This window comes from Hypomesus transpacificus, chromosome 9, assembly GCF_021917145.1.
Source record: "Hypomesus transpacificus isolate Combined female chromosome 9, fHypTra1, whole genome shotgun sequence".
Classification (NCBI taxonomy): Eukaryota; Metazoa; Chordata; class Actinopteri; order Osmeriformes; family Osmeridae; genus Hypomesus; species Hypomesus transpacificus.
Window position 1 is genome coordinate 11,457,368 of NC_061068.1, and position 13,808 is coordinate 11,471,175.

The 13,808-nt window shown below is 54.4% G+C and overlaps 1 protein-coding gene and 1 long non-coding RNA gene across 2 annotated transcripts in view; one reads left to right on the forward strand and one right to left on the reverse strand.

Moving 5' to 3' along the window:
* Window positions 1-642: 642 nt before the first annotated feature.
* slmapa (sarcolemma associated protein a) overlaps window positions 643-13,808 on the reverse strand; it is a gene marked incomplete at its 3' end in the record, with an annotated part of 28,715 nt that continues 15,549 nt past the window's right edge. Inside the window, exons 5-16 of the mRNA XM_047026099.1 lie at window positions 12,174-12,236; window positions 11,494-11,589; window positions 11,272-11,343; window positions 10,820-10,960; window positions 10,479-10,616; window positions 10,190-10,358; window positions 9,839-9,889; window positions 7,346-7,408; window positions 5,257-5,316; window positions 3,262-3,336; window positions 1,261-1,341; window positions 643-794 (exon numbers count right to left, since the gene is read on the reverse strand). Coding sequence (XP_046882055.1) covers window positions 643-794; window positions 1,261-1,341; window positions 3,262-3,336; window positions 5,257-5,316; window positions 7,346-7,408; window positions 9,839-9,889; window positions 10,190-10,358; window positions 10,479-10,616; window positions 10,820-10,960; window positions 11,272-11,343; window positions 11,494-11,589; window positions 12,174-12,236 — 1,161 coding nt within the window. The remainder of the gene's footprint in view (window positions 795-1,260; window positions 1,342-3,261; window positions 3,337-5,256; window positions 5,317-7,345; window positions 7,409-9,838; window positions 9,890-10,189; window positions 10,359-10,478; window positions 10,617-10,819; window positions 10,961-11,271; window positions 11,344-11,493; window positions 11,590-12,173; window positions 12,237-13,808) is intronic.
* LOC124471643 lies at window positions 5,325-6,252 on the forward strand. Its single transcript, XR_006956551.1, has 2 exons — window positions 5,325-6,017; window positions 6,081-6,252. It is a non-coding gene; the product is annotated as an uncharacterized LOC124471643 (long non-coding RNA).

A 13,808-nucleotide genomic window follows, 5' to 3' on the forward strand; every position in this document is an offset into this window, starting at 1 on the left:
TGGTACACCAAACAGCCTCTGACGTCCACTAACAATGTCCACGTGACACTGAGCCCAACACTGCTGAAGACCGCAAACCACCTTGTGACTGGTGGTTGACAGACCACAGGAGGAGCCCCAGAGCACCAGGAGGAGCCCCAGAGCACCAGGAGGAGCCCCACAGCCCCAGGAGGAGCCCCACAGCCCCAGGAGGAGCCCCAGAGCACCAGGAGGAGCCCCACAGCCCCAGGAGGAGCCCCAGAGCACCAGGAGGAGCCCCAGAGCACCAGGAGGAGCCCCAGAGCACCAGGAGGAGCCCCACAGCCCCAGGAGGAGCCCCACAGCCCCAGGAGGAGCCCCAGAGCACCAGGAGGAGCCCCAGAGCACCAGGAGGAGCCCCACAGCCCCAGGAGGAGCCCCAGAGCACCAGGAGGAGCCCCAGAGCACCAGGAGGAGCCCCACAGCCCTAGGAGGAGCCCCAGAGCCCCAGGAGGAGCCCCAGAGCCCCAGGAGGAGCCCCAGAGCACCAGGAGGAGCCCCAGAGCCCCAGGAGGAGCCCCACAGCCCCAGGAGGAGCCCCAGAGCCCCAGGAGGAGCCCCAGAGCCCCAGGAGGAGCCCCAGAGCACCAGGAGGAGCCCCACAGCCCCAGGAGGAGCCCCACAGCCCCAGGAGGAGCCCCAGAGCCCCAGGAGGAGCCCCAGAGCACCAGGAGTAGTCCCAGAGCACCAGGAGGATGTGGGCAGCAGGGACGTACCTTTGAGCAGCGCCACCCTGTTCTGAGGCTCGTTCAGCTCCGGCTCGTCCATGTTCCCGTCTGGGGGGGGGAGAGAGAGAGCACACAGTTCACACACACACAACCAACCTGGCACCAGGCCACAATGCTGTGGAAAACAAAATCGACACACAGAGACATTAGTCTGAACTATGGATCTATGAGCGGTCAGTCACGCTAGTCAACCCTGCAGTAGTCAGAGAGCCTTCTGAAAACAAATGTTATCCCTGCACTGGCCACAGATTACACATTAGGACTGAGGGGCACTGTCACACACACACACACACAAAATCCACATGAAATCTAGGATCTAATATCTGTATAACTATAAATAAAAATAACCTAAGGTAGTTAGGTACTCTTTCCCAATCAACATATTTTATGTAGTAGATAAATCAACTAGCTTTTTTATTTGATTTTTTACATGAATTAATAATAATAAAAGGTATGTTACCAGTAAAACCCAACACATAAGTCTTTCTATGGAAAGGAAGATCAAGCTGTGTACCTGAGGTGTCGTCACTGCTGCGGTCCTTGCTGGGGCTCAGTGTGTCTGACATGTCCGACTCTTTAGCATCTCTGGTGTTTTCTACAGGAGAAAGGGACGTACCATTCAGATGAGGAGAGGGGGGGGGCTGTCACAGTCTCAGCCACACTCTCACCACAAGAGAGTGTTAAACGAAGGGGGACTATAAATACACGCAAGAAGCCTTACTTATAGACGTGATTCTCTCACGCTTGATACTGATGCATGTCAAGACAGTGGGGGACTAAGGAGATCCTGCTGTGTCATAATGGTTTGGTCCTCCTTTCGGCAGGACCATGTTCCCCCACACATGGTCATCAGCTGCGGGCCTGCCTGCCTCTGGGATGGGGGAGGGGGGGGGGGGGGGGGGGGGGGGGGAGGGCAGCTGGCTGCTAAAATAGCAGTCTGGTCAGGCTTTTGTCCTGGGGGTCCTGGAGGGTCGCCCCACCCACAACCCCGTTGGGCCCAAAACAGGTAGTTTGTAAATTCAGCAATAGTGCTCGACCACTTTGGTATGCGGGATGAGGTGGGGGGGGGGGGGGGGAATGTCCAGGCGGTGTTTCAAAGCCACAACAATGGCGACGCCTGTTTAGGCACACCCGAATGTGGGGCTGGGCTAAGCCTTGCTTGGAGCGGACGCTTGTTTGTCGAGTCACGCGCGCTGGTGGGCCCGACGCTGGCAGTGCGTGAGCAAGGCGTGAGGAGATGGAAAAACCAACAGAGTTTGGACTCTAAAATAAGCCCGGGGGCTACTGGGGTGACCGTGTCCCAGCATGCCTCATGAGTGGCGTGTCCAGCCACTGTGTGTCCAGCCGCAGGATTAGCCTGGACCCACGCCAGCCTCTCTGTGCGGCAGGGCAGCAGTGCTAATCTGAGTTGCCATAATCTGAGACCCTAATCTCCGGGGTATAGAGGAGGCCAGGATCTGATGATGTCACGCCAGATGTAGACCCACACGGTACAGAGAGGAGCGGTTAGACAGGTGCTGAGTGTGTGAGAGGCAGGGTTCATCAGGTGCTGTGTGTGTGTCCGAGAGGCAGGGTTCATCAGGTGCTGTGTGTGTGTGAGAGGCAGGGTTCATCAGGTGCTGTGTGTGTGTCCGAGAGGCAGGGTTCATCAGGTGCTGTGTGTGTGTTCGAGAGGCAGGGTTCATCAGGTGCTGTGTGTGTGTGTGAGGCAGGGTTCATCAGGTGCTGTGTGTGTGAGAGGCAGGGTTCATCAGGTGCTGTGTGTGTGAGAGGCAGGGTTCATCAGGTGCTGTGTGCGTGTGTGTGAGAGGCAGGGTTCATCAGGTGCTGTGTGTGTGTGTGAGGCAGGGTTCATCAGGTGCTGTGTGTGTGTGTGTGTGAGGCAGGGTTCATCAGGTGCTGTGTGTGTGTGTGTGTGAGGCAGGGTTCATCAGGTGCTGTGTGTGTGTGTGAGGCAGGGTTCATCAGGTGCTGTGTGTGTGTGTGTGTGAGGCAGGGTTCATCAGGTGCTGTGTGTGTGTGTGTGTGTGTGAGGCAGGGTTCATCAGGTGCTGTGTGTGTGTGTGTGTGAGGCAGGGTTCATCAGGTGCTGAGTGTGTGAGAGGCAGGGTTCATCAGGTGCTGTGTGTGTGAGAGGCAGGGTTCATCAGGTGCTGTGTGCGTGTGAGAGGCAGGGTTCATCAGGTGCTGTGTGTGTGAGAGGCAGGGTTCATCAGGTGCTGTGTGCGTGTGTGTGAGAGGCAGGGTTCATCAGGTGCTGTGTGCGTGTGTGTGAGAGGCAGGGTTCATCAGGTGCTGTGTGCGTGTGTGTGAGGCAGGGTTCATTCATGTGGTTGACTTTGAGAAAAATCGTTTTGGTACTCAGTTTTATGTTAGTGACCAACATACTGCGAGGCATCGATAAACTATGTCAGTCTAATGCCATTACAGTGGCATTACATTGTTAGCCACAGTAGCGACAGGTGGCTGCCAACTTCCACCCCAGGTTGTTGAACGTAGACAGTCGAGTGTTTACCTTTGAGTCGGTCTGGACTGGCCAAGCTGTCCTCATCTGCTGTCTGGTTGTTCTGGAGGTGAGCATCGATGACATCTGAAGAACAAGACGCATCAGAAGATTAGACCAGCCTGGTCCAGAACGTTCCACAACATGCATCACCAGACAGGGCAGGGCCTCCAGAGGGATCATCAGGGACGGTGGCTTCACCTGGGTTTGAGATCTTTTTTTTGCGCTGTTGGTTAACTGTAATGCAGTGGTTAAATGTTGAGGAACAGGTTTGTGTTACAAATAAATCACAAAGGTCAATGGTGCAGATACCACAAAATACTACAGGTAGGTGCTGCTGTAACCCTTCAATACAATGACAGTTCAGGTAGAGTCTGAAGAGGTGCATTTTCAGATCTCATTGGACATGACTCAAACAGTCAGAAGAGAGAGTGGGAGAGAGAGTAAGGGCAAGGGTGGGAGAAAGGGAAGGAGAGAGAGTGGGAGAGAGTAACAGAGGGAAGGACAGAGAGTGGGAGAGAGAGTAGAAGAGAGTGTAGGAGAGAGTGGTAGAGATATTACTAGAGAAAGTAGGAGAAAGAGTGGTAGAGAGTAGGAGAGAGAGTAGCAGAGAGAGTAGCAGAGAGTAGGAGGGAGAGTAGGAGAGAGAGTGGTCGAGAGTAGGGAGAGAGTGGTAGAGAGTAGGCCACTCCAGAGCTAGCTGAGTCATCGTTGCAGGGTGCTCATCCTGTCACCGCTCACAAATAGAAAAGGCTAAAATAGAATGTCAGAAACTCCCTTCCTGACTCTACCTCAGTCTTCCATATATGATGACAATACACTGTTTCAATGGACAAACATTGTCATTGTTTAATTATACTCATCGGGATAGCAGTGCATGCTAAGCCATCAGACACGAATAGGACTGATGTCTTGTCAGTAGACTGCTAATTAGGTTAAGAGTAGGTGACGTGAGTGTGAGAGTGTGTGTGTGTGTGTGTGTGTGTGCGTGTGTGCGTGAGTGTGAGAGAGTGTGTGAGTGTGAGTGTGTGTGTGTGCGTGTGAGTGTGAGAGAGTGTGACAGAGTGTGAGTGTGTGTGTGTGCGTGCGTCGCCCATCCTGCCAGTTCCTTCAAATGGAGCATTCAAATAGTTTCTGAGAAAAACCCTGACCCATCAAAGGGCACACCTGCTGAACATATTTGGATAGGGTTTACCTTTCCCTCAGAGCACCATCTGTGCTGGTTACACATGACCAGTGAAACAGCACGGTCTGTGCTGGTTACACATGACCAGTGAAACAGCACGGTCTGTGCTGGTTACACATGACCAGTGAAACAGCACGGTCTGTGCTGGTTACACATGACCAGTGAAACAGCACGGTCTGTGCTGGTTACACATGACCAGTGAAACAGCAGGGTCTGTGCTGGTTACACATGACCAGTGAAACAGCGCGGTCTGTGCTGGTTACACATGACCAGTGAAACAGCACGGTCTGTGCTGGTTACACATGACCAGTGAAACAGCACGGTCTGTGCTAGTTACACATGACCAGTGAAACAGCACGGTCTGTGCTGGTTACACATGACCAGTGAAACAGCACGGTCTGTGCTGGTTACACATGACCAGTGAAACAGCACGGTCTGTGCTGGTTACACATGACCAGTGAAACAGCACGGTCTGTGCTAGTTACACATGACCAGTGAAACAGCACGGTCTGTGCTGGTTACACATGACCAGTGAAACAGCACGGTCTGTGCTAGTTACACATGACCAGTGAAACAGCACGGTCTGTGCTGGTTACACATGACCAGTGAGACAGCAGTCTGTGCTGGTTACACATGACCAGTGAAACAGCACGGTCTGTGCTAGTTACACATGACCATTGAAGCAGCAGTCTGTGCTGGTTACACATGACCAGTGAGACAGCAGTCTGTGCTGGTTACACATGACCAGTGAGACAGCACGGTCTGTGCCAGCTTCCTACTGTGAGTGACACAGGCACCTCCAGTGCAACCACACGGCTTACCGTCAAAGTTGGCCAGCTTGTGTAGCGACGAGCCCACGGCATCCTTCAGCTGCATCACGGCTGTGGGGGGGACACGGAGGTCAGTGAGAGGAGGTCAGTGAGAGGAGGCCATGAAGGTGATGATGATGATGCTGTTCAACATCCTGCATGACATCACTGTCTACATCCTGTATATTGTCATAGCGTGTTTTGCTGTGGCGTCGTGCATATTAAAATTGTTAAAAAAAACTATCGTAGCCCCAACTAAATGAGTCAAACGTTTAAACCAATTAGATTGCCAGAAAGCGGCCCATTTAGAGAGCAGGAAGCCACACGTTGACCAGATCCTATTAGAGCCACTTCCTACGTCCTCTCAAACAGAGGAGGACAAAACACGTGTGAGTGGGGGGAGCCAGGCGGTTAATCCATCCAGGGACGTTAGGGAAGTTAGGAGACGCCATGCAGCAGAACCCCCCCGCTGAGACAGCCAAGGTACAGCTGGTCGTGTTACATCCTAACCTGCAGGACCGGCCCATTTGGGAGGGGTGGGGGGTCCAGAGCCATCCAGAAAAGAAACAACCTTTGCTGCTAGACCACCGTGTACCGCGACCGTGTCCAACAGCATGTGCCTTCATGGTTAGGACCGTGCAACACTCTCACAGGAGGTAGTGGATGACAAGCCCTGGACTAGGAGGGAAAGCACCCGTATGGATGCTGGGAGTCGATACCAGGAGGAATGTGGATGAAACCCTACAGACGGTTGATATTTTCATCTAGATTTGGTTTGGTTTGATCCTCAAATCGGTTCATCGGGCCTGGAACCCACGCGGTTCATTACAAGACAGGCACAAGGAAAGGAAAGAAGCTATATCGGAATATGCTAATTGGAAAAAATGTTTTGAATGCCTGAATAACAATGCTCGACTGTTGACAATGGGGCATTGAGACGGTCTCAGTTGGCCCGTGACGGGTCCTTCACAAGGCCTCGGCTGTTGGGAACAGCCTCCCACTGCGGGGCTGTTCTCAGGAAGCGACGCCTCGCCACTTTCTCCACAGTCAAGTTTTCCCTTTTCACCGTACATCCGCCATCCACCTACTGTCCAGGGGTCTCTGCTCGTGCGTGCGACACAAAGCCGGTTCAGCTCATTAGCATTAGCGGCTTCTCCAACACGCTCCTCCTGGTGGCCCGTGATGCTAGATTTGCTTCGTTGAACCTTCTTTGTAGGCATTTGTTTTCTGCAGAATGCTTATTTGTACTTTTGCACCAGGGCTTGACTCTTCACTAGGTTCACATGTTGGCCGTCTGTACCGCAGGCTAGCATTCAGAAGCACAGCAGCGGAGCACGCCCACTGTCGGTTCACGCCGTCGACAGCAGAGCAGTCCAACTCCAAGCACACGTCAACAGAGCAGCGTCAAATGTCAAAGCTGATTAAATTGTTGTTTTACCTCGGGTGATGCGCTAAAAGCAGCCGATTATCGTTAACTAATATTAAGCGTGTTTCACACTAATGGCCATTTTCTTTTAGCGTTGGTGCATCCCTACCTTGGACCATGCGAGGACAACAGCTCTCTAGGAGCTCACAGTAGCAGTGGAAGAACCCACACACACACACACACACACACTCACTCACCCGGCGAGGCCCACTGACAGTAGAGAGAGAACATGTCTGTCTGGGTCTGCCTGAGGTCATGGGGCCAGATGACCAGATCACCAGCTCACTCTCTCTGGGTGCCTTAGGGGCCTGTTAATCAGCCTGACTGTCTCTCTGGCCTGTCTGTCAGTCTCTGTCTCTGCACTGTCTCTCTGGCCTGTCTGTCAGTCTGTCTGTCTCTGCACTGTCTGTCTGTCTGTCTGTCTCTGCGCTGTCTCTCTGGCCTGTCTGTCTGTCTGTCTCTGTGCTGTCTATCTGGCCGGCCTGTCTGTTTGTCTGTGTCTCTCTCTGCGCTGTCTCTGGCCTGTCTGTCTGTCTGTCTCTGCGCTGTCTATCTGGCTAGCTTGTCTGTCTGTCTGTGTCTCTCTCTGCGCTGTCTATCTGGCCTGTCTGTCTGCTTGTGTCTCTGGTCTGCCTGTCTGAAGAGAAGCAGTGGAAAGAAGTCTGGTGTACTCACGCTGGCACTCAATGTAATGTTGGATAATAGTGCAGTCCCCTCCACTCTTTAATAGATAGTGGTCTAACAGAAAAAGAGAAACCTTCCATTAAATATTAACATTAGCAGAACATTGTCCTCCTCCTCTGTCCTTCAGTCAGAAGGGTAAGTAAACAGCTGAGGTATAACAAAAATTAAAAAGGGGGGCAAATACAGGATACACACAGGCTCTATGGGGACATCATGAACAGACATGGAACAAGGGGCCAGACAGAGATGCAGAAGGCTCAGACACAGACAGACAGACAGACAGACAGACAGACACCCCCCCCCCCCCCCTCCTCCTCCCCCCCCCCCCCCCCCTCCCTCACGGCTCTCTCAGTTGGCCAACCGGCCGAGCCAATCACGACGAGAGGCGGGACCTATTTCCGAGAGCACCCTCTCTGTCTGCGTCTATGGAGGACTGCCCTCCCTCAACACACTCAGGTCACTCAGATCAGTCATCCACTCCCTCAAGGTCCCTCTCTGTTTGTGATCGGCATGGAAAGTCTTTCAAAGCACCTGGGACCAAACTTCCACCGCAAAAAAAAAAAAACCTTCAAACCGCCAAGGACTAAAACTTTAGCATCATCATGCCGACAGCTGCCACACTGAGGATATGGAGCCAGTCAGGCCCCAGTGTCCAGAGCTTTGTTCCAGAGCAGAGGAGCAGGCTGAGGCCTGTGGCTGACCACCCTGAGCATCTAGAGCCTCAGAGATGCAGGGAGAGCTCCTCCCTAAACGTGGAGCGGCCATGTTTACGCCCAGGCCCGCTGTGTTTAACAGCCCGAGCGACCTCATCTCCTGGCCTAACCGGACGCCTGCCCCTTCTGTGACGGCAGCGCGTTCAACGGGACTTGGGTTAGGAGAGCATGACCCATGCCACACCACGGTCAACACTCAGGGGTGGTCAGAGCTGGCATGGTTAGGACGTATGCTAAGTTGTTAGTTGTTCACTTCCTCCACCTTACAAGTCACCGCAGAAACAAAAAGCCACAAGTCCAGAGGGCCTCCAGGGAGAATGTTTACACTGAGACACTCCCAATGCACCCAGAGAGAACCAAACAGAGAGAGAGAGAGAGAGAGGAAGAGAGAGAGAGAGAGAGAGAGAGAGAGAGAGAGAGAGAGAGGAGAGAGGAGAGAGAGAGAGGAGAGAGAGAGAGAGAGAGAGAGGAGAGAGAGAGAGGAGAGAGAGAGAGAGAGAGAGAGAGAGAGAGAGGAGAGAGAGAGAGAGAGAGATGGAGAGAGAGAGAGAAGAGAGAGAGAGAGAGAGAGAGAGAGAGAGAGAGAGATGAAGAGAGAGAGGAAAAGAGAGGAAAAGAGAGATGAAGAGAGAGAGACAGAGAGAAAGAGAGAGGAAGAGAGAGAGGAAGAGAGAGAGAGGAAGAGAGAGAGAGAGAGAGAGAGAGCAAGCGAAAGGTAGAGCCAGCTTGAAAAAGAGCGAGAGAGCCAGAAGGAGACAGAGAGATAGAGCCAGGAGTCAGCAAGACAGAGAGAGAGCAGACCCCCTCAGAGAGATCCGGCGTGACGTAGGAGACCGAACTAGTACCGTCTTCCTCCGGGGTGCTGAGGGTCAGAGGAGGAGGATGAGCCGTCTTCATCTGGACCCCCTGCTGACGTCACACAAACACAGCACAGCTGAGGACACGCCCCGAGCCCTCCACACACACACCATCCGACACGACCACCATCAGGACAAAAAACGACCCCCTCCAATAGCTACTTGGGTCATGCTGCAAACGAACATCTTTCAGTGTGTATTGTTCTGTATCATTTGAATGGTGGACTTCTATTGGGTACTTTGGGCGCCATTTAAACTCCCTGACGACCGAGCGGAAACACCAGTGAGGGCCTGTACACCAGCCGAGCGCTGCACCGTGACGGCGCGAGGCGACAGTCTCCACTGAGCATGTGTGAACCCTGGGAAGGCTACACTCCAGATGCGCGAACCCCCCCGGGCACTCACCCCGTCACCCAAGCCGACCGACATCCCCAGACAGAGAGACAGACGTGAGACTGGAGGAGGGGAGGGAAGGGGGTGGGGGGGGGGAGGAGGAGGAGACACGGTAACAGCAGTGAGAGGAGGGGTCTTGGAAGAGAGCATGCTGAACAGAGCAGTGTTTGCGTGAGAAACGGAGCAAAGGGCCAGAGCGAGAGACCCCGGGCCGGAGCGGATCAAACAGGAGACAGAACCAGGAGGAGGAGGAGGGGGGGGGAGGAGCCCCCGTGTCAGCCCCCCCCCGGGGGGCCCTGCCTCCTGCGCACTGGTGGAGACACAGACGAGATCTCCACCAGGACACAGAGAGGAGCGAGGGGGGGGGGGGGGACTGGGTCAGGATGGGTCTCAGAGCGGGCGCGAAAGTGTTCATGCTGCGTCAGTAGAAGAAGGAAGAGATGCAGGGTTAGCAGCATGGACACTGTGTGAGAGTGTGTGTGGGGCGGGAGGGGGGGGCGATGTGTGACCCCGAGACTCACCTAAACTGTTGTTATCCTTAATGCTTTTCTCCTGCAGCTGTTCTAAGCGCACTGGAAGATGGACAACAAGTAGAACAGACGATGTGGGGTGACTAACAATGCCCTTTTGGGGAATTCGCTGTCTGGGTGCCATGCAAGCCGACAAGCTCCCTGAAACCACCACCCGCCGGAGTAGAAACACCTCAGCGGACGACTGTGTGTGTGTGTGTGGACACGCGCGTGGGGGGGGCAGGTTAGTTGGCCGTGAAATGTGTGCGACTTTGTCAAAGCGTCAATGTGTATGTACACGTCAAAAAACTGTGAAGAACCAGGCCGCGCGTGTGTGTGTGTGAGAGAGAGGGGGGACGCTACCTTGCAGAGCGGTGAGGCGCTCGTTGGTGAAGTCGTTGTCGGCCTGCAGGGCCTCGATGCGAGCCTGCAGGGCCTGCTCCTTGTCCTCCATCTCCTCCATCCTCAGCTGCAGCTCCTGCTTCTCCTGCTGCCCCTTCTGGGTCAGCTCCTCCTGACGGGCCTCGGCCAGCTGCACGCACACACACACACACACTACTATCAGACACACTACACGCACTATCAGAGGCTGTCGTTGACATTAACCCCCCCCCCCCCCCCCCCCCCAGCCTGGTCCACCTGAGACACGCACCTTGATCTTGTCAGTGAGGTCCTTGATCTCGTTGACGGCTCCGTTGTACTTGTTGGCCAGCTCCCTCAGCTCCTCCTGGTTCCTCTCGTTCACCTCCTTCAGGTGGGTGCACTCGTCCTCCGTGTTACTGAGGCTCCTCTGCAGCGCGCGCACACACACACACGCACCACACAAACACTTATTCCAGGGTCTTGTATGCATATCTACAGTCATGAGTGTGTGTCCGTGTGGAAGACGACACGGATGTGTGTTTGTGTACAAGCGTGCACGTTCACGTCCTTTCATGGCGTCTTCAAGTGTATACGCGTGTGTGTGTGTGTGTGTGTGTGTGTGTCCCGTACCTCCACCTCGGAGAGCTTCCTGACCACCTCGATCTTCTCCTGAAGGACCCGCCTCAGGGACTCTTTGGCCGTGGTCTCGTAGCTGTGCTTGTCATCCTGTAAGGCCACCAGCTCCTTGCGGATGCCGTCTTCCGTTTGGTTCTGGGGCAGATGGAGGAGGAGGAGGAGGACGGTGATGGGCGGGAGACGAGGGGGGAGAGGATGAGAGAAGGAGGAGAGAGAGGAGGGGATGAGAGAAAGAGGCGAGAGAGGAGAGAAGGAGGAGAGAGAGGAGAGGATGAGAGAAGGAGGAGAGGATGAGAGAAGGAGGAGAGAGGACACGATGAGAGGATGAGAGAGGAGAGAGAGGACAGGGGTGTCAGGTCAGGCCTGGGTGTTGTCATGGCGTTCAGCATGAGGCAGAGCGTCTCTGGACATGAACAGGACAGGACGTGCTGGGTCCTGGGTCTTACTTTGTTGTAGGCCTGCAGTTGGCTCCCCATCACCTCTAGTCTGGACAGAAGCCTGTCCTCATCTATTAAAGCCTGACGCACACAAACACACACATCGGCATTGAACCAACGCACTCGCATATATTTCCACTGGGTACACAAGTGTGTGTAAAGTGTGTGTGTGGGGTCTCCAGGTGTAGAGTGTGTGTGTGGAGTGTATGGCGGTACGGTGGGGAGGTCTACCTGCCAGCTGCTCTCTGAGGCCTCCTGTGTGGAGGCCAGCAGGCGCTGCAGAGTGGCAAGCTTCTGCTCCAGCATCTGCTCCCTGTGTAAGGCCTCCTGAGGAGGAGGAGGACACAGGAGAGGAGGAGGAGGAGAGGAGGAGACAGGAGAGGAGGAGGAGGAGACAGGAGAGGAGGAGGAGGAGGAGACAGGAGAGGAGGAGGAGGAGACAGGAAGAGACAGGAGAGGAGAAGGAGAGAGGAAAGGAGGAGACAGGAGAGGAGGAGGAGGAGACAGGAAAGGAGGAGGAGGAGACAGGAAAGGAGGAGGAGGAAAGAGGAGAGGAGGAGACAAGAGAGGAGGAGACAGGAGACGAAGAGACAGGAGAGGAGGGGACAGGAGAGGAGGAGGAATAAGGACAGGAGAACATAGGGAGGAAGAGGAAATAAGGGGCAGAAGAGGTTAGGGAATGAGACGAGGAGAGGGGAGTGGCATGGTGGTGGAGGAGGAGAGCAGTGGAAAAAAATGCAGACAACATGTTTAGCTCTGAGCTTTTCATATATACAAAAATAAATAAAGAAGTTCAGTTAACCATCTTTTCGTTAATCAACTAGAAGACGCTACAGTCACACTGAGCTACAACTGTGAGAGGAGAGGGTGGTTTTGCTCATGGGCCACTAGGGGGCAGTGTGGCTCCATACCTGCAGATACTGCGAGAGCTGGAACAGTTCCTGAGAGTACATGCTGGGCGTGTTTGCAGCAACCTGCAGAGGAGATGAACAGTGGTTAGCCGAGGCTAGCGTCTGGCTAGCGTCTGGTCTGACACAGCAGCCCCCGGGTACAGCAGCTAGGTAGGTCAGCTGCAGGGTCCACACTGGTTCTCACACACACACACACACACACACACGCACGGTTGATGACAGCGTCATTTGCATATTACACAAACACTCTTCCAAAACCATCCATGCACAAGCCAAGCACACAAAGAAAACATCTCTTTGGATAAACACGTCTGCTAACTGAATAAAATGTTACGTGAAAAAAAAAATATATATATATATATAAACATATATAACATATAGTATATCCATTACAAATAGAAATGGTACACATTCTACAGATCAGTCAGCCTTCAAGGATGTTTAGGGGGCCTTCACTTGCCCAGGTCAAACAGTAGAAGGTAGGCACCCCAAGCACACAGAGTGTGTGTGTGTGTGTGTATGTGAGTGAGAGAGCGAGGGGCTCCAGACAGCCCAGGGGGCCTCAGTCACACCGTGTCTCAGGGGGGTATTGACAGTGTCAGATGCAGCAGTCAGATATAGCCTCTCTGCTGCACCCCCCCTGCCCCCTGCCCCCCTCGCCTGCCCCCCTCATCGCGGTCTGAACCATCACAAGCCCTCTGCTCCAGCCTCTGGCTCAAACTTGGCCACACACACACACACCTCGTTAGTTCTGTGGGTGTACAGCTGTGTGACCCTGGTGGGATCACAGCCTCATCACAGCCTCATCACAGCCTCATCACAGCCTCATCACAGCCTCATCACAGCCTCATCACAGCCACCCGGCCCTGGGTCACAACTGGGACTGGATGTCAGAGGTGAATGAGATCCGCCCATCACGTCAACCTCCAATCAGTACGCCGCCTCGACTCACACTTGAGTCAGAGGGCGAACCATCCAGCAACCCGTCACGTCAATCTCAGCGAACGAATCGATCAAGATTGACACTTTAGATGCTCTAGACTGCCTTTTAGCATCTGGGCTACCATCAGCTCTTGTCACCGTGAATGATGAGACAAAATTCCTGGTTAAAAAGAGGCTAGTATGAATAGTGTGTATGCTTGGGACTAGTTGTGTGGCTTCTACAGGCCTCCTCCCAGGACCAGAGAGAGAGAGGCCGTCTCCTCCTCCCAGGACCAGAGAGAGAGAGGCCGTCTCCTCCTCCCAGGACCAGAGAGAGAGAGGCCGTCTCCTCCTCCCAGGACCAGAGAGAGAGAGGCCGTCTCCTCCTCCCAGGACCAGAGAGAGGGGCCGTCTCCTCCTCCCAGGACCAGAGAGAGAGAGGCCGTCTCCTCCTCCCAGGACCAGAGAGAGAGAGGCCGTCTCCTCCTCCCAGGACCAGAGAGAGAGAGGCCGTCTCCTCCTCCCAGGACCAGAGAGAGGGGCCGTCTCCTCCTCCCAGGACCAGAGAGAGAGAGGCCGTCTCCTCCTCCCAGGACCAGAGAGAGAGAGGCCGTCTCCTCCTCCCAGGACCAGAGAGAGAGGCCGTCTCCTCCTCCCAGGACCAGAGAGAGAGAGGCCGTCTCCTCCTCCCAGGACCAGAGAGAGAGAGGCCGT